This window comes from Hoplias malabaricus, chromosome 6 (assembly GCF_029633855.1).
Source record: "Hoplias malabaricus isolate fHopMal1 chromosome 6, fHopMal1.hap1, whole genome shotgun sequence".
Classification (NCBI taxonomy): domain Eukaryota; kingdom Metazoa; phylum Chordata; class Actinopteri; order Characiformes; family Erythrinidae; genus Hoplias; species Hoplias malabaricus.
Genome location: NC_089805.1, coordinates 38,580,809 through 38,600,283, shown reverse-complemented (window position 1 = coordinate 38,600,283; position 19,475 = coordinate 38,580,809). Strand labels below are relative to the sequence as shown.

Genomic DNA, 19,475 nt, shown 5'->3' with positions numbered 1-19,475 from the left:
AAGTCTTTTTTTTTTTTTTACAATATTATGCCCTGGGTGTGGTGAAAGACATGCATTCTTTGCAATAGTGCCCCGAGACATACTCTTTATTTATTCTGCCATTATTGTAAATATTGTAAAGAATTTTGTGTGATGTTTCAAAATGCTCTCCCAATACTGTTTATGTGTTGAATATTTATGACTACAGTCAACTTAATAATACATACTTATCCATTATATTTGATGTAGTAACAGCTCCAAAACGGCAGTATATGTCTGATATTTTTCACTTATTGGAATGTATATTTTATACGAAATATTAATAATACGGTAGTGTGGCTGAGTGGTCTAAGGTGCTGGATTTAGCCAAAAACACACGTTGGCGACTCAAAAGTGTCCGTAGGTGTGAGTGAATGTGTGTGTGTCACCCTGTGAAGGACTGGCGCCCCCTCCAGGGTGTATTCCCGCCTTGCGCCCAATGATTCCAGGTAGGCTCTGGACACACCATGACCCTGAACTGGATAAGGGTTACAGATAATGAATGAATGAATGAATGAAATACAATTAAAAGCAGTGTAGATACTTTTATTACTGATTAAATACAAATAGCTGCATTGGCTTTTATTTCTGCCTGTTGACTCTTAGGGCACAGACTCCCCTGAGTCGGCTCTTGGTAGAAGTGAAAGTTTTAATTTAGTCTTTCAAGAAGATCTTATTATTCCTTTCTGTATTTGACAGACACTGTACTCCTTCCCGAAGTGAAAGTGAAGTAAAGTGGCAGGAAAGGAGCAGCTGAGAAGGAGAAATCCCTATTGTTGGGTGCAGTGTGGGGGAAGAATAGGGGTTACCTGCTAAGTTTCACTAAGTGGTGTGGTGTGCGAGTGTGTATCTGCATGGAGAATGGTATTTCCCATCAGGAGAATGGAGACTGGGAGGTGACCCTCTCTGCACAATAGTGAGAGTTGATAGCGGCGCGTGGCGAAACCATTTAAGGTTAAATCTAGCATACAAAATCCACTTTCATCTGTAATGCTGCCGCTCTCCCGCGCCGCCGCAAACGCAAGCCAGACTCAATGAATCTTTTCTGCTCTTTTCCCTATTTCATTCTGCTCTCTCTCTCTCTCTCTCTCTCTCTCTCTCTCTCTCTCTCTCTCTCTCTCTCTCTAATTCTATCTTTGTTTCTTTCTCTGCTTTGTGAGCTCTCTCTCTCTCTCTCTCTCTCTCTCTCTCTCTCTCGTACACACACATACACACACACAACACACAACAGATGCTGTGTGTGTGTGTATCTCACTCAGAAGAACATAAGCAGATCTGAACGTCTTCAGCCAGCACAGTCAAGCACCCAGATGCATGATGGGAATCCTACGCAGCCCCTTGTCAGGACTCAGTGAAGCAGCAGCAGTGAATTACAGGCTTTCACACACCTCGTCTTCTCTCTTCTTACATTAAAGAGGCGTCCAGGTGTGGCAGGATTATTCCGCACTGCTGTTCAATACTCTGAAAAAGTTAGGTTAATTCAACTCTATTTTACTGTGAATGGGTTTTATACATATTTGCCTCTTAGTTCACAATGTAGGAACCCCACCCAGTTCTATTGTTTCTATAGAGACAGAACGGCCCATGGTCAGGTCTGACCACGCTGAATTTCATTTAAACTATTCACCGTCTGATTCGGGAAACTTGAAAAGTGGATGAGATTCAGTGTGGGATGTCACTGCTGCACAGCTCTGAGTCCTGGAGGTTTGGGATATGGTCCTCACCATTGGTCACTGTCTGTGTGGAGCTCGGTGTGTTGTTCTGTTCCCAGTGTTGGGTGTTGGGCTGGTCTGGGTGCTCCTAGTGTTGCTCCCAATCCAGGAAGATCAGCTTACCCACTGTGGCAACACCCCATGGGTGCCCAAACCTTTGACTAGTAGGGCGCATTAAAATGTACACCATTATTTATTTATTATTTTTCCCTTGTGTGGGCCTTATTTTTCCTGTCAAAATGAACATGTTCACGTATATAATCCATTTCTACTAAACTGAGACTTTGAAAATGAAAGGAGCCAGGTGGTCTGCCTGGATGAAGAGCGGGTCAGTGCAGATGAGAGAGAGAGATGCCAGAATAATAAAGGCAGAAGTTTAAACAGTCCTTTCAGGATGAACTCTTTGTGTCTGGACAATAAGGGAAAGACCTGGTGGATGAATCCTTTCCCACGTCCCTTTGTCCCAAATTAAAGCACTGTTTTATTTGCATAACTGCACACAGGGCTCCTGTATCTTGTGTCGACACAAGGTCTTTCCCAAGCATACACTCCTGCCTCTTTCATGTATTCGAGGTTCAGTCAGTGGCTGGCACTGGCGACTGAAATGAAAAGGGAAACAAGGTTATAATGATGTCACTGTAATAAAGAAAGTCAGAGCAGTGGAGCGCCATCCAGAACAACAGCTGCTGTATCTCTGTGTATTGATTCAATACTCAAATATACCGCAAAACCCCACCACTCTGAGACACGCAAGACAATGACAATGACCCCCTCGATGTCCCCACAGGCTTCGTTCTAATGCTTTGACCCCTACTAGTCAGCGGGCATTCCTTTCTAAGATGAGTGTTTTGAGCTGGGCTATATTTGGAGTAAAAACTATGGAGCCTTATTAGCTGAAGACTATCAACATAAACGTCTTACACACATCCACGAGGATCAAAGGGTAAGGAAGTGATAGCACAGTGGCTAACACCACTGTCCACTCAGGATTAGGTTTGAATACCATGCCACACCATTGTGAGTCCTTGAGCATGAATGATTGATGGATTTGCACATTCCTCGTTTTCTTCACTGCAGTGTTTTTATTGCCATACCCCATGTCCTTTCAGACCCACACTAAATAAATAAATAAAGTGGCTGATGATAATAAACTATTAGTCCAAAAAATACAGCTACAGTGGAGACATTCAGCTGCACAACTGCTGTCTCCATAGAAAAGCATGGAATTTAGTGGGCAATGCCGAGTTAGGACTAGAGGGGTGTAGAACACTGGAATTGCATTCTTCTTTGTGAACAAGCTCCATCCAACATGTTTGGGGTGAGCTGGAGTGGTGTTTGTGATCCAGAACTCATCATCCAGCATTCGTACAGAACCTCAGTGATGTTCCAATGGGATCAAATGAAGTTCCCATGGCATCCCATGATGATCCAATGGGATCAAATGCTCAAAGGAATGTTCCAATGTCTAGTATAATACTCTAGTTTTGCTGGAACAGCAGCAGAGGCTTTTATTGCGGCAAACAACCTATTAATATAATGATATGCAATGCTTAAACTATATATATATATAAAGCAGTATATAATTTTTTTGTTCTGGTTTAATACATATTCTGAAAAGTGTGTTTAGGAGGTGCTGTGTCTTGCAGTGGACATTTTGGTCAGGACAAGCTGTAAGCAGAATTGGTGGCTACTGCTAGACCTTGGGAATTTGGATGGATTTAGTACCCCCACTTTGAAGAGCACAAATATGGGCCGGTTTATCTCTGCAGTAAACTCACCAGGGTCTGTCTGGCTCAGCTGGACTCAACAGCCTTTCAGCAGGAAATTGCATTAGTTTACTGGCTTCGGGGTCCGTCTAGGGCCTCGCTTATACCCGGCTTCTTTATGAATATGGGGCCGGCTTTAGCTCTTATTGAGGAGAAGCGGCCTGTCTATCCGATAGGCTGCGATGTATTAAATCTCTCAGGCCTTCAGGAGCCTGAGCCTCAGAGCGAGAGGTGGTCAGGTAGCAGAGCTGGGCTTCATTGTGCTGAACGTGAGCCTGAAAGCAGCACAGACTGCGCCACATGGCTTGAATGGAAAGCAATTTAGCCAAGTGTAATTGGAGGGAAGTGATAAGCTTGACTGTCTCAGGTTTCACCGCTTAAATTTCATTAGGTTTCAGGGTTTTTATTCTCACTCTCACTCTCTCTCTCTCTCTTTTTTTTACATTTTGGGAGGAGGCTCCCCCTCGGTGACTCCTGCCCACTTGCCGTAGCCTTCATTACAAGTGCTTTTGTAGATTATGCAATTATTTTTGTAGAGTACTTTTTTTTTCTTTTACCAATTCCTATTAGCGTGTTTTTCCCTCTTGTTCCATTTTCTTTTAAAGGGTAAAAGAAATGTTCCGTGCACTCGAGAACGCAGTTTGCACGTTGTTACACACACTCTCTCTCTCTCTCTCTCCTTATCAGCTTCACACACACACACACACACATTCCCACACGTACACAAACCTAAATGGCCCGCAGCTGAAATACAAAGGGAATCACGCTGGGCCGGGAAAAAGGCAGCCTGGTATTTGCTCTTCATTTCAGGTTTAATCCTGCGGTTCAGCTGAAAAAATTATACGAATCATGCTCAAACACTGATGATTGCATTGTTTTGGCAGTGTTTACATGAACAAATAAAGCATCAGGCCACTATCGCTGGAGCTGCGTATCAGCGGCTGGTTTGATTGCAGCTGGTTTTAGTCATCGTGCAAAGAAACGAGGAACCAAATCAAATGTGTATGGAGACTCCCACTCCATACACATCCACCCCCGCCCCCCAGGTAGGTTAGAGTCGGACTGTCAGATCCTATACACTGTAAGTGGCCCTGTCGATGGCCTGTCCGAATGGACACCAGCATATTGATCACTGGCATTCAGTTAAATGCCCCTTGAGGGGGTTATCATGATATCAGTCTCTATCTATTCTGTAGATTCTCTCTCTCTCTCTCTCTCTCTCTCTCTCTCTCTCTCTCTCTCTCTCTCTCTCTCTCTCTCTGTCTCTCTCTCTACCATCGCCTCTCCAGTGCCATTTTATCCACAAATCAATGCTGGACTGTAACAAACCGCAGTGGTGTGTAAAAGCTCAGCCGCAGACGGCAGGCCGCCGCAGTGCCGCTACAGCGCTCCCCCTCTCCCTGCCTCAGTTATTTGTGTCCTCAACCACTAAATCATATTGATTAAAGCTTGTCATGGATTTGAAATGAGGTCCTGTGGGGTCACTCACAGCAGAAATGGCAGTTTATTGGATTACAGGCTTAATTTGATTTGGAACGAGGATTGTGCATTATAATGTGCGCCTCCCTGGAGAGCGCTCCTCTTCACCTGACTCCTGAACCTTCTCCAGCACTTCGGAAAACACACTCAGCGCAAATATTCCACCAGACAAGACTGACATTATCAGCAGGGTGAAGCCTTTCTGCTGTAGTGCCTTAAGCAATACTTTCAGGCAAGTTCTGCAGGGAGTGTTTGTGAAAGGGTTGCATGGCTGCAAAGCTTCTTCGTGCTAATATTATGCAGATGTTAAATTCTATCTGAATTATAGAGTCCTAGCTATAATCTGATGGGCAGACATTTCATAGCACAATCCACAGGTTAAGAGTTTAATTCGCTTAAATATTAGTGAGAGAATAGCCACTAAAAATCACCAAAAATATAGCTATGAAACATTATCATATCATTATTAATAGATATATTGTCTATATCCCTGGGATTAATAGGAAGCAGTTTTACTACCAACAAGAAGCCACTGGTTTAAACAATGTTTATGACATTCATAGCACTTCAAAAAAAAAAAAAAAAAGATTCTGCAGATTCAGTATTCCAGTGCATTCAGGTTTGTTTCCTGTGGGTGTGTTTTTGTTGCAGCATGATTTGAAAAACCTACAAAGCCACAGAGAATCAGTGGTCTATGTTTGGTTACTGTGCATAGCAGTCAAATGGCCTTTTCTTGTCGACCTATTTTTCTTACCAGGGTAAGCAAGTTTAAGATTGATGACCGACATATATATATATATATTTGTATTTGTTTTTGTTTCCAAGAGCTTTAAACTTAGCGATTGTAACAATATATTTGTACCATAATTTTGGTATTTTGTTTTCACACAATTACACCTGCTATTGGTGTCCCAGTGTAAAAACTGGAATCATGACAAATTTAGTATGTGACTGAATTCCTTTATTTCAGTAACTCCATCAACCAACGAATAAAAATAATAACGAATAATTTGGAAAACCTATAAAATAATGCCTTTATGATTCTTGGAGGTGGCTTTTGATGAGATCTTTAAAGAGGACATATTATCAAAAAAATCACTGTTCAGTGAACCTTTATTATTGTCCCGCATGCTCATCTGAGTCTCTCCAATCACAGCACTGGAACTGCTTTAATGTCAGAGTGCAAACACAAAGTTAAATGGGTTCAACAAAAACAGCGAGGCCAGAAAATTAAGAGTACTAATTAAATATGGAGAACCGAGAGGAAAGAGAACAAGAAAATGCTCCTCACTCTTCACTCCTGGGCTCTCGTGCTGCACTGAGCCGTGGCTCATTCTCATTTAAAGGAACAGGTCGCTGAAGCCTTTTGAAGAGGCCTGTTTGTACCAGGGGGAGAGCACTGCTCGGGTGTTTTGACATGCCACAGACTGTTCACTTGTGGAAAATGGTTAGAACTTGTCCCATTTACCTTAGACTTTTCCTGCAACTTCATTAATGAACTCGTTTGTGTAGCTGTGTCTTTGTGCACTGTGGCTATGTCAGTTGTCATCACAGCAGTAACAGATTCACACTGTAAACTTGGTAATTAAAATATGTTGAGTTAAGGATGTATGAATGGCAGGGAGCTGCTGGAAACACTGTCATAAGGGAGTCATTCAAGCTTTAAGTTTTCCTGTTTTCAATGGGGTGCCTTTCTGCTGTCTGTCTCAGTATATAGCCACTGCAGACATGTAATGATCCATGAGGGGATCCAGGTCTGAAGGAATCAAAAAAAAAAAGGGGGAGAGAAAGAATTCATTTGCAGAAGAGCAGCACAGCTTCAGTTTATTATTCCATCCCAAAATCTCATTAAGTGTGACATTGAAGATTAGTTCAGAGGAAGAGGAGTGGAGAGAAAGGCTCCCACAAATAGCTGAGAGGATCCTCGCGCTGGCTTTGTTTGGCGTCATTAATTCAAGCCTGGAGTGGCTCAGAGGAAGGCCCAGAGTCACTGATCAGAAGAGGCCCGGATACGACAGCAGAACAGGTGCCCTCTCCCTCTCTCTCTCTCTCCCCCCTCTCTCCCTGTTACTCCCTCTCCCTCTCTCTCTCGCTGTGTACGCACTCCTCTTGTTTGCCTCCTCGCCTCTTAATTGGGGTGATTGGGCGGCGGGGCCATCTGTGATGCTGACAAAGGAAAGCCTGCTTTGATTTATGGGGCCTCAGGACACATTAGTCTCGAGATTTCCCCAGTAAATATCTCTTGCGAGAACCGACTGACTTTGCTCGGGAAGAAAATCACCATTTCACCGCATTACTGTCGACTGCTGCAGCGTTCGGATGAATTCAAACCTCGCACTGATATTTCGCCAGGATTTTCATGTCGCGCATTTTAAAAAAAGGCCTTTTGTGGAGGAGCACAGAGGCTGCCACATGAATTAGTTTCAGCTCGGGTGACAACATGTAAAACACTTGGCTGAGGAGCTTGACTGAGGGAAGGGGAAAAGGAATGAATGTTAAAAAAGATGTTCAATGATGGCATACAGGCTCCTGTCTGTACGTGCCCCGCATACTGTGTGACATCATGGTTTATTACATCGGTATCATATATATATCTTTCAAAAAAATCCCCAAATGGCCTACCGTTTCTACCAAACTCAGTGGTGGTCCTCAATGATTTTCAAGGCAGAAAGTGATGGACCACCTCTACTTACCATGTTCCTCTATCCTATAGATAGTCTTTCAATGTCAACAATGTAATGAATGCAGTCAAACTGGCTTGTAGATAATAAAACTCAAAATACATTGTAATTTCTAGTTCATATTTATGCTGATTATTTACAAGTGTTTTGTCACTAAGCAGCCATGTAAACATCTTAAAACTGGATTAAAGATATGTGCGAGTCTTGTTTGGAACAGATTATCACTCCAGTATCAATTCAAATATTATTATATCTACTCATGAGAAATGAAAACTGAAAATTGTAATAATCTAGACACTTGTGATTAAATGGAACTAAGCCTACAGCCAAGCTGCTCTCTAAAAATAAATAAACTAAAAGCTACTGAGAAACAATATTAAAGCTACTTCAAAACAAATTCAATGTGTTTGTTTTATGGTTAAATCATAATAATTAATAATTAAAGTCCAGTGAATTCCATTAAAAAAAAGTCTACACAGCAAATTTACCAGTGTTAAATCAACACTATTAGTATTTACTTAGTATTGAATTATTAATAGTGTTGATTTAGCACTGGTGAATTTGCAGTGTAAAACACTTTGAGGTAAACTGTAGTAGAGATCATTTTATTTGTAATATCTAATCATTTTTTCATTAAGCTTTTGTGTAAAAGAAATGTGTCTTTTGTCCACTAAAGATTATGAAGTATAAGAGGAACATATTTTGGATGCTGCCAGCTGTCAGTTAAACAGTCCACTGTGATACACTGTTAAGTTTCTGCTCTTGTTTACAGTTTAAAACAATGAATGTTTCTAAAAATAAATTTGCTACCAACAAGTTTGCTAAAACAAAAGTATTTAAGCTAGTAATTTCACTACTGTCACATGGGTCTCTCTTTTTACCGTACTTTTCACTACAGACTATAACTCTCAAGACTACTGAAGTGTCACCTGATGGTCAGTTGTAACTCATTCACAAACCAGAGCAGGAGACGATTTTATCTAAAGTACTAAATTGCTTTTACCTGTCTGTGACTATTTAAACGGCTCTCTCAGAACAGCTCTTTGCGTAGTATTGTTGTGTTCTGTGTATTGTGCATTACTGGCGTTACTTCATCTGGTCTTCACAGTATTTCTAACCTTAGCTTTGTTCTGTTGATACATTCTCTTGCTGAGTCTTTCTGGGGTTTTTTTCTTGTGTATTTTGTATATTATGGTATTTTGACCTGTTTCTTAGTTTTGCCTTTTGAATATAACTTGATTAAATTTCCTATAACAGCTACATATTGCTAGCTATTTCTCAACACTGCTGCTGCACCTGTGATGCAACAGCAAATGTGTGACATGGTAAATGTGCTGAGGATAATATATGTGTAATATATCACTGCTGCAGGAACAAAGTATTTGAGCTTCCTTTTTGTTAGTTTCCATTCTGTGGCACGGTCTGGAACACCTCAATCTGTGAAAATTCAATGATGAATGGACTGACAGAAATGATCTGAAATTAGAATAAAACACTTTTTACATTTCATTCAACCATTAGTCGGCGGTGGCTTTTTTTCTCTTTAGTTAATCAGAGATTTTTGACCAACAACAAATGGGTGCACAAGAACAAATTAAGACTATTGAAAGCAATAGAGACAGCATTCAATTTTATTTCGTGTGACTGCATTCCTGCCCTGATTAGTGTCCTCTGCTTATTATGAAGATAAATATGAATTACAAAGCTTTGCAATCTTTTTGAATTTATGCAATGATTGCTCTCAGTCCACAGCAAATCATAAAATATTAATAGAACAGAGAAGTGGAGTGATTAAAACCGGATTCTAAGATGTTTAAATGCTGTTAAGAGCTGTCTGTTCCAGAGTCTGGACTTAAACACTTTAAATAAGCTTTCTTACTGGTGTGGCTATTAATTTTGTGGCAAAAGAGCCTGTGTTCATTTTAGTATGCAGATGCACACATTCTTAGACATCCACTTGCATACACACATCCACACACACACACACATGCTTTTAGACAAAGGAGCCTGCTTTAATGGTGCATCTAACAGCCTTCTTACAAGGCCATTAGGCAGTTCTAGTGCATGGACACAGTGTGATATTACAGTGCTGCTTAGCAGCTGTCCAGCTCCTCCTCTGGGTCTCATGCATCCCTGCCCCAGCAGCTTATCCCAGAGCCCAGTGCCTCGTCATGGCGCTAATGGGCTGCTGCTCCATGCTTCTGTGCTTCCCCTAACCAACGCACACCGGAGGGAAGCCAAAGGAAGAGCCTGCTCAATGCTTTGTTAGCAGTAGTGGATTATAGCTGGAATCCATCTTCATTTACACCTCTCCTTTTCATTTCTCGCAGACTGGCCACAGCATGGGGATCTAGTTTAGGAATCAGCCTGTTGGGAAGGAGACACTTTTCTCAAAGTTCAAACGTTGCAGAACGCTCAGGAAAGAGGGAGGTGGCTGAGCTGGAAATATGCATGGCCTTTTATATGTATATTTATATGTTTAGAAGATGGCCTCATCTATCTTTTTTCATGTTACAGATGGATGTAGGTGAATGTAGCATTAGGAGTCTTTCCCAAGGACTCCAAAGCCTGCCACATTCATAGAGCTGGTGTTATCCACTATGCTACACCAGAGGATTTGTTCTCCACTAAACTCTATAACTAATTATTATTGCTAGGGTGGGATAAGATCTACAGAACATTTGCAAAAATCCTGTTCTACTTACTGAGAAACTGAAGTGGGCAGGTTTAGATATAAGCTAAAATAGTCCCCCTCTGTGAAAAACTCAAGAGTATGGCTTAGTACATTTAGTTAGGAAACATATTCCATTTTTTAGAAGTTTATACTCACTGTTTCAATTCTGGGTAATGTATGTAGTTTATATCTTTTGAATTTTTCTGTTATGAGAACATCCATCTATTCATATTAAAGCAATTCTAGACAATATATATATCTTATAAATGTAGCTTCAAAACCATTGTTATGCTTCACTGAGGTGTAATAAGGAGAATAGAGCCTCTGTTTTGCTAACCTTGGCTCAGAACTGCTGAAACTACACTGTGTATCTTTTAGAGACCCTCCCTCCTCCCTACCCTTGACTTCAGGACACTATCTTTTCCGCTTATCCATTTCAGGGTTGCAGTTGTTAAGGAACACACAGTTGGAATTGTAAGGGTATATATATATATATATCGATATGTATATACACACGGTTAGTACCTTTAGTTAAACAGAAACATACCAGTACCATTTTGAGTTTTGTATATGTTTGTATATTTATTTTATACACATGTAGAAGTTTACAGTATTATAATTTACATGGTGGCAAAAACATTATTGCTTTCAACGTACGAGTTTCAACTAGTTAATAAATAACATAGGAATATGCAGTAACAACATTACACTGGAAAAACAATGATTGCAAGTCTATACCACAAGCTCATTACCAAGCTCTCCAACCCAGCAACGGCACAACATTTGTGGATGGAGCATAGGTGCAGTGAGTGAATATGAATCCATGTTCTGAAGACTAACCTTCCACTGAAGGATCCTTTAAATTTTTGTTGTTGTTTGTGCTCTGATTAAAGAGATGTATTTATTCTAAATATATTAAGAACATCTTACACTGTCCCTGCTGTGTATAAGGAGAATTATTATGGATTACCCAGGGTCTCAACTCCTGATATTACACAACATACTCCACTACACAAAACATAATACCCGCTCTACTCTTGTTGGGCAAACTGCGGACACAATGCCTGTTATTACCCGGCCTTCAGTTAGCCTTCAGTCTCCTGGATATGTCATGGACTGGCTCTGCTGAAGATACAATAGTGAGCATGGCCACGTTGTGCAAGGCTACTACCCTGAACTCTCTTCATGAGATTCAGACACAACTACATTTGATTGCTTTCGTAGTACGTTTCCTACGATCTCATTTTCCATCTGTCTTTTGTGAATTCTTATTATTGTTTGGCAATTTTTCTGGAAGACCTCCAGGTTTACACAATGCCCTCCTCACTGAATGAAAGGGTCAGCCTGAATCTGTATTGAAGAGGTCAACCCTAAATCTGTTACTTTAACAAATCCCCATGAGAAAGAAGAGAAAGACACCACATTTCCACATGGGAACTCTGTGCTTTCAAAGACAAATAAATCTGGTGACAGAAATGTCAATAACCAACACGTGACGCAGCTTAAATGCCAGCTAGGGCTCTAATTGACTTATTGATGCATATTAATACCTTGATTAGTGCAAATTAACACTTAGATGGAAACACAAATGTGTGGCAATAGCATAATTGCTTTTTCCGAATTAGCTTCTGTAATTATTCCATTTAATCCACTAACTTTAATTACTACTGGAATCTGGCTCTGCTTCAGCGCAAAACAAGCATCTTCTAATGCCTGCTTTTAGAGCGGTCTGTTCCTCCAGTCAAAAGCCCTGATCTAAACTATGCTTTAAGCCAGATGGATATTGTCAGATCTGATCAATTCTACATCAACTGCCTGAGCTAGAGCGCTCACTCTCAATGCTAAATAATATTTTCATGAGGTAATTCAGCTCATTAGTCCATGTTTGACGTCTGTTCAGCTCATGCTGCTGTTTACGTGTTTGATATTGAACATGGCATTGTACTTGGTTTAATTAGAAGAAGGGTGAATTCAGAGCCTTGGTGTGTGCACATGAAAGTCATGCTGTTGGACCCCCTTCAGAACCTGTCTCCTGATGTTTTCCTCACCTTATCTGGCCAGATGTGTAATATTTACAGTGCAGTGATGAGGCTCTGGCTCTTGAAAGTTATTTGACATATCAATATGTCAGACTGCGTGAGAGCGAGCGCTCCTCTATTTATTTTGTGTACCGGCGGACTCCCCGGTGGTATCGAGACCACTGATGCATTCAGCTACAATCAAAAACAAGCATCAGGGAGTATACATGGGAGACTGAGAACTGCACAGGGCTAGACTTTTCTGGGAGACTTTTAATGAAGTAGACACGGAATGCCTTGTAACATCTGACTGACAATTATGAATGCGAAGAACGGGCAGCATAATACTGATAATCTTTATTTTCCAACTCCAGATCAGTTTCGTCTGGTGGAAAGCCTCTGGCTACAGGCTTAACCCCTTAAATACAGAGTACAGAGCAGATATAGAGTTGGTGCTAGATTTGTTGCAAAGCAATGACATATATACATACATACACACATTAATAACAGTTTCATATATTACACCACACTTTTGCTACTGCCATCCACACATCCAACATCATTTGGGCAAAGTGATCAGAACTGTTAAGACACATAAGGCATGTCCACATGATGCTCCTGCTGACCGTGAGCAGTCCAGTGCCTGGGGGAGTCCAGCTGTTTGCGTCTGTTTGTCTGTCATTGCTGGGGGTTCAGGGCTTGGCCCTGGCCATCCCTTACCCATGTTTACCAGATGCACTGTCCCCTCAGGTGCACGCTGCAGCTGGTTGTATGAAGCTCCAGCAGACAGACTGGCTCTCAGCCCAACTCCAGCAGGACAATGGACACACTGGGAGTCACATTCACAGAACTGCTGTGCAAACATGCTTTACACTCTAGCGTATTCATGATGGAAATTGTAGTTTTTTCAGACAGTGGGTATTGTCATTTAAAATGTGCATGCATTTTGAACTTATTCTCTATCGTACACTGCCATAAAACATTACTGGTCACTAAAGGTATACGCTGTCAGTGTAAACTGTCAGTTAAAAGTACAGCAGTGGATTACATTCTCTTCTCCAGAAGGGGAGATGAATATTTGTAATCCTTAATTACAGAAATATGTAAAATAAAGAACTTCATACAAGTCCTGGAGATGAAATGGGGCGTATGAAATCAACTTAAAAATCTACAATTTTAATAGAATGAGGTACAATTATGTACCCTTGAGGGTATCACCACAGTGACAATTTGTCTGATAGTGCATTATAATGTCTTTCAGCAGCTAAAGGCCGGTTCCATCCCCAGAACCGGCAGGTCATGACTGAGGTGCCCTTGAGCAAGGGACCTAACCCCCAACTGCTCCCCAGGCGCCATGGCTAGGGCCACCCACTGCTCCGAGCATGTGTGCTCACTGCCCCCTAGTGTTCACTAGTGTGTGTGTAAATGTTTCACTACACAGACTGGGTTAAATGCGGAGAACAAACTCATCTGTGTGCAAGCACAGTGGCCAGTAAAGTGACTCTGATTCTGATTCTAATTCTAAATTACATTCCAGGAGTTAACTCAACAGGGTCTCTAGAGCACTCCAGTCATATTTTGTACATTATTTTACAATGAATAATGGGTGTGTGTGTGATTACTGCCTATTATCACTTTCATGTTTCACACTTCCCCAGTTTGTACCCAGGCCAGACCTTTAGGGACTGTACAGAGAGTGTAACTGAAACAGACAAACACAGGTTAAAGAGATGTCTGCCCCAGTCAGAGTACAGCTGAACTGGACTTTGGAGAATGACTTTGCTGTTGTTCTGACATTTATAATAAAGCAAGCTCAGGTGTCCACATGCACCCTGCGTTTGTAAAGGTCTATTCATCAGTGCGTGTGCACTCACCCTTCACCAGGCTGCAATGAACTGTATGCAAAATTGCTCTTTCAGAGTTGCTCGCTCAGTGAATGTATATTTTCCCTCCAGTTATTGGCCATAAATAATTGACTGGAGTCTTTAATCATGCTTCCCAAGCATGTCCTCACCGGCCATAAAACACACATCATTACACTGTTTCAACAAAGGGCAAAGGCTGACTGGCCCATTATCCCAGGTGAGATGAAGAGTAATTGATCTTCATTATGGTTTTCTTTTTTTTTTAATAGTCTTTTCTTCTGAAAAAAAAAAATATTCAACTCATTCCCCAGAGCTCTTAATCAATACGAGCTGTGGGCAGCGAGTTTAATGAAGTATGTAAAGGGTAAGTTAGAAGAACCGTTCGGATGATCTGTGTTCCAGCGCTGAGATTGATTGGCTGCGTGTAAAGCTTTAATGCATTGCTGGAGTTGTTGAGCTGAACACTTGAAGCAGGCCTTTATTCCAGCAGCCCCTGGACTTGTGGGTTGTTTGAGCACGAATATCTCCTGATTTGCAATTCAAAGCAATCTTAAGCAATCTTAAGGTCAGTTATTGATTGCTTCTATTTTTCATCTGTGGATTTCTCAGGTGAGCTGCCCCGGCCCACCCTCTCTCCACCAAAGGCAGTGTTTAAAAGTGGCCTCCATCGCCCTGATGCTGACACGCGCTGTGTGAGGCAATTCCATCCGAAGGGTCAGCCTGATTGGTAGCGAAACCTTATTTTCTAACTATCGATCCTGGGGGCAGCCCACCAGATGCAAAAACTACGGCAAGACGGATCTGCTGTCACGTCTTACAGTAGAAATCAGGCAATCAATGTCACAGCGCTCCGCCGTGCTCTGTATGAACCTAATTCCACTCATTGGCACTAAATGGAGAGAACCTCAGGGGTTCATCAATCATCAATTCAAGGAGCACTCGCTGGTTAATAGTCTGCTCTTTACTCACTCAATGCCTGCCGCCACTATCAGGCCAAGCTGCTGGAGATCCTTTTAGCGCCACTACCTCCACCACCTCCTCTACCTCTGTACTGCTAGAGCAGAGGCATAGAACAATGCTGTTTGAACTTTGATCGCTGTGTTCACTTTTCTCATTTGCAACGCTCTTCTCCATTTCCCAGATGGGTGCTGTCAGCTAATACTCTTCCAGATTGGAGCTTGCAGCTAGGATCGATTATCTCTTTCACCCTCCAAATCTATTGGGTCTGTTTCTTTTTTTATGGGATGCTACATGCTCGAGTAAAGAGGTGGGAGTCAATATCTGTGGAACTGAAGATGGATATCTGCTCGGATTTCTCATAGCGCACAATGCTAAATTAAACGCTCAGCTGCTTTTACAATCTCAGTCTAAAATACCTGGGGGATTGGGATGTGTGTGTGTGGGGGGGGTATTATAATGTCACCACGATGGTATACTATGCACGATGGTAATATATTCAGCGTTTTTCATAAAAGGACACATTTGTGCCATATTATATTGGAGTTTTTTTCCCCACATTGTGTAGATGTTAGGCTTTTTATGTCATTTTCCTATTTAAAAACAGGTCTCTTTACACCTGGGATAGTGTGTATACTTTTAAAATCAATTTAAGCCAGAGGTATCAAAACATATTCCTCCCAAGCTCCCCCCATTAATTTCCATTACCAAAAAATTAAATCCCAGCTGGAACCAAAGGACAGTAGGTATTTCATCATGAACCATGACATTGTTCGTGGGTGTGTCGAGCTTCAGAATAAATTGCTATCCCACCATGTGTTATTTATTTACAGCACATTATGTAAATAAATACTGGGAAATAAAACAAGAACATGCTCAGTTTGTGTGATTCTGGGGCCTCAGAATGCTGCCACAGTTGACGCTGGAACTGAACAACTCTGTAACGTCCTTGTTTTCCATCTAAATTGGTCGAAACGCTGGGGGCCGGTTTGCTGGAGAACACCAAGGTTCCAAAAATCTGAAACAGAACCAGTCCAAGGACCAAAGTTCTTTTGGTGTAAACAGCTAATTGTGAGTTATTTTTGAAAAGTTGCCTGAAAACCCTCAGCTAAAACAATCTTGTCAATTTCCTCCACCTGCAGAATATTGTAGCAGTGCAGAGTGTGGGAGGGGCTGGGCAGCTCATGGAGGGAGTTCCCAGCATGCTTTGTGCCCACACTTTCATTAGTTTGGGGCTGTTTTGGGGATTATTTAAGGGGGTTTATGTTGTAGTTGTGTGTTTCATGGGTGGGTGTTTTTTGTGTTTGTGTTTATGGGTGCTTTGGTCTTGGTGTAAGGGGATTTACACGAGCAGAGCATTATCCACCATCAGAAGGTTTAAGGGGAGTGTGGATAAGGGCTCTGCCGATTACACCATACACCAAGCCTGAATTATTGCTTGTTCCCTTGCACCCTGAGTAAAAGATTCCTAAATGCAGTGATAACTCCAGCTCTTGTGATATCATTCTATGTATAAAAGACATCTGGTCGTATAATTGCAGTGGTCCAAGACATTTATTGTCATTTTTTTATTAGCTCATCATAAAAGTTCTAACACAGTTAGCATCATAAAAGTTCTAACACTATACTGTTCATATGAAGAGAAAACATGCTCCTGCTCTGTGGGAATTCCATGATTTTACATTTCTCAAGTGACATTAATTTTGATCATTTATTTTTTTTAAATTGTTACTAATTTAATTGCGAAATATTATAACAACTGCATTGTTTGACAGGAATTATAACTTACGCCTTTTCCATTATTTTCTGACTGTGTATCTCCTCCATTGTCTCCCTAGGTTTCAAGTGTTCATGGTTCCATCCCGGGGAAATCCGAGTTACTAAAGTCAGGAAGCCCCAAATCAACGTTAAAGCACATATGGACAGAAAGCAACAAGGACTTGTCCATCAGTCGGCTCCTGTCACAGACTCTGCACGGGAAGGAGAACGCCACAGCTCTGGACCTGCGCTATGACACACCGGAGCCCTATTCGGAGCAGGACCTTTGGGACTGGCTGAGGAATACCACTGACCTGCAGGACTCCAGGCCCAGGGCCAAGAGGCGGCCCATGGTCAAGACGGGAAAGTTCAAAAAGATGTTCGGCTGGGGAGACTTCCACTCCAACATCAAGACGGTCAAGCTCAACCTCCTCATCACCGGCAAGATCGTGGACCATGGCAATGGTACCTTCAGCGTCTACTTCCGCCACAATTCCACCGGCCAGGGGAACGTGTCCGTCAGCCTGGTCCCGCCCACCAAGATCGTGGAGTTCGATCTGTCGGCGCAGCAGTCCGTCATCGACGCCAAGGACTCCAAGTCCTTCAACTGCCGCATCGAGTATGAGAAAGTGGAGAAGGGCTCAAAGAACACGCTCTGCAACTTCGACCCATCCAAGACATGCTTCCAGGAGCAGACGCAGAGCCATGTCTCCTGGCTCTGCTCAAAGCCCTTCAAAGTCATCTGCATCTACATCTCCTTCTACAGCACCGACTACAAGCTGGTGCAGAAAGTCTGCCCGGACTATAATTACCACAGCGACACCCCCTACTTCCCCTCCGGCTGAGGCCTGCCATCGATGCCCCTCCCCTCTTGCGAAGGACAACAGAGGCAATGATGGGGCTCTCTCCCCAGGCACAACAGATATGTGTTTCTTATACTGACCCAAACATGCCTACCTAAAGTGACCCGAGATCTGATGAAATACTTTAATTTTTCATACACAAGAATAGCATTTCAGTTAAAGGTGTCTGGTTATTATTTTTAGATTAGTTTCTTTATATGTATTGCTGTTTTAGATGGTTTTATGGCATAGATTACTGTATCTGTTCACAGTTGTAGGGGTTAGTAGATCCTGGCAACTGCCAGTTATCTTTCTTCTTCATCCTTCTTCTTGCTATTATTATTATTATTATTATTATTATTATTATTATTATTATTTCCAAATTTATGGAATATCATCTTTTCATTTTGCTGTGTTTTGATTTGTACAAGTGTTTATTTCTTAAACACATTCCACATAGATGATTTAATTAGTCCTTTTCGTTTTTTAACCCGACTGAATACACGTGAAAGTGAAAGGCCGGCAGTTCCCCGCAGACGTGGCGTTGTAGGGACGTTTGTAGTTTGGAATCCGAAAGAAATTTCCCCTCGTCAGCTGCTCTGTCAAAGGTCCACGAGACCCCCTTATGTACTACACCCAGTCTTTGCAGAATCCTTTCTGGAGCCACACACACAGACAAACAAACCTGCCGAAGACCCTAAGGATAACCCCCAGAAATACGGTGACACATTTGTGGACATAGATGTGACTCTGTGGCTTCTATGGGAGATAAATAAGCCTCGACTAGAGGCTTTCTACCTTTAAGGAAAGAAAACAAAAGAACATTTGAGAACCTGAGAGACCCCAGTTGATCCTCAGCTATGCCCTGGTACTGTACTAATCCCGGATGAGCCAGGCCACACTGTCTCCTGTAGTGTTAATATGATCCAGCAGTGGTTGGAGGGCTTGCTCATTGCCATTATACTACACCGTAATGTATCCAATTCTATATCTTAGAGCTTAATTTGTATGAATGGTTTGTATTGTACATAGTCGACCCCGATGGAGCTGCTTCTGTATATGCCCTCATCCACTGTCTGTTGATCTTCCTCCCTGCGCTTTACCCCACAACCCTCATCACTCTAAGCCCCTCCTCCCCCATCCCATATATGCTTGTTCTTGGTTTCTCTGACAAAGAAAATGATGTTGCTGATGTAGATGTGAATCCCATGAAACCTATGCTCTTGTACAGAGGCTGTAAAAGTTGTCAAAAAATTATATATATATATATATATATATATATATATATATATATATATATATATATTATAAGTACTTACCATCTGTATGATCACAGTTACTTTCAGGGCAAAAAACTGGGGGTGGAGATGTACATATGAATAAAATACTGAAAGTTTTATCAGTTGATTTTCTTGAGTTTTTTGAGTTACTAGAAATACATTAAATTCTGGTGTTACAGAAATGTTTTCATTTTTAGGCCTGTGTTCACATTCATGCAAATGTATTGGTCTTCCAAATTTGAGCCAGTAATGTAACTGCAGGAGCAGAAAATAATAAATTAATAAATAATAAATGCTGCCTCCAAACTTTTGGAGCTTAAACTAAGGGTTAGGTTCATGATCCGAGTTAATGTTAAGCTTAAGGTTAGGCTCAGGGTTTCTATTTTATTATATTGTGGCAGACCTGGAAATAAACAATGAGACAC

The 19,475-nt window shown here is 41.6% G+C and overlaps 1 protein-coding gene across 1 annotated transcript in view; it reads left to right on the top strand.

Moving 5' to 3' along the window:
- The window catches only part of nxph1 (neurexophilin 1), a 42,947-nt gene extending 23,932 nt beyond the window's left edge, over window positions 1–19,015 (top strand). Inside the window, exon 2 of the mRNA XM_066675202.1 lies at window positions 17,009–19,015. Coding sequence (XP_066531299.1) covers window positions 17,009–17,773 — 765 coding nt within the window. The 3' untranslated portion in view covers window positions 17,774–19,015. The remainder of the gene's footprint in view (window positions 1–17,008) is intronic.
- The last annotated feature ends 460 nt before the right edge of the window (window positions 19,016–19,475 follow it).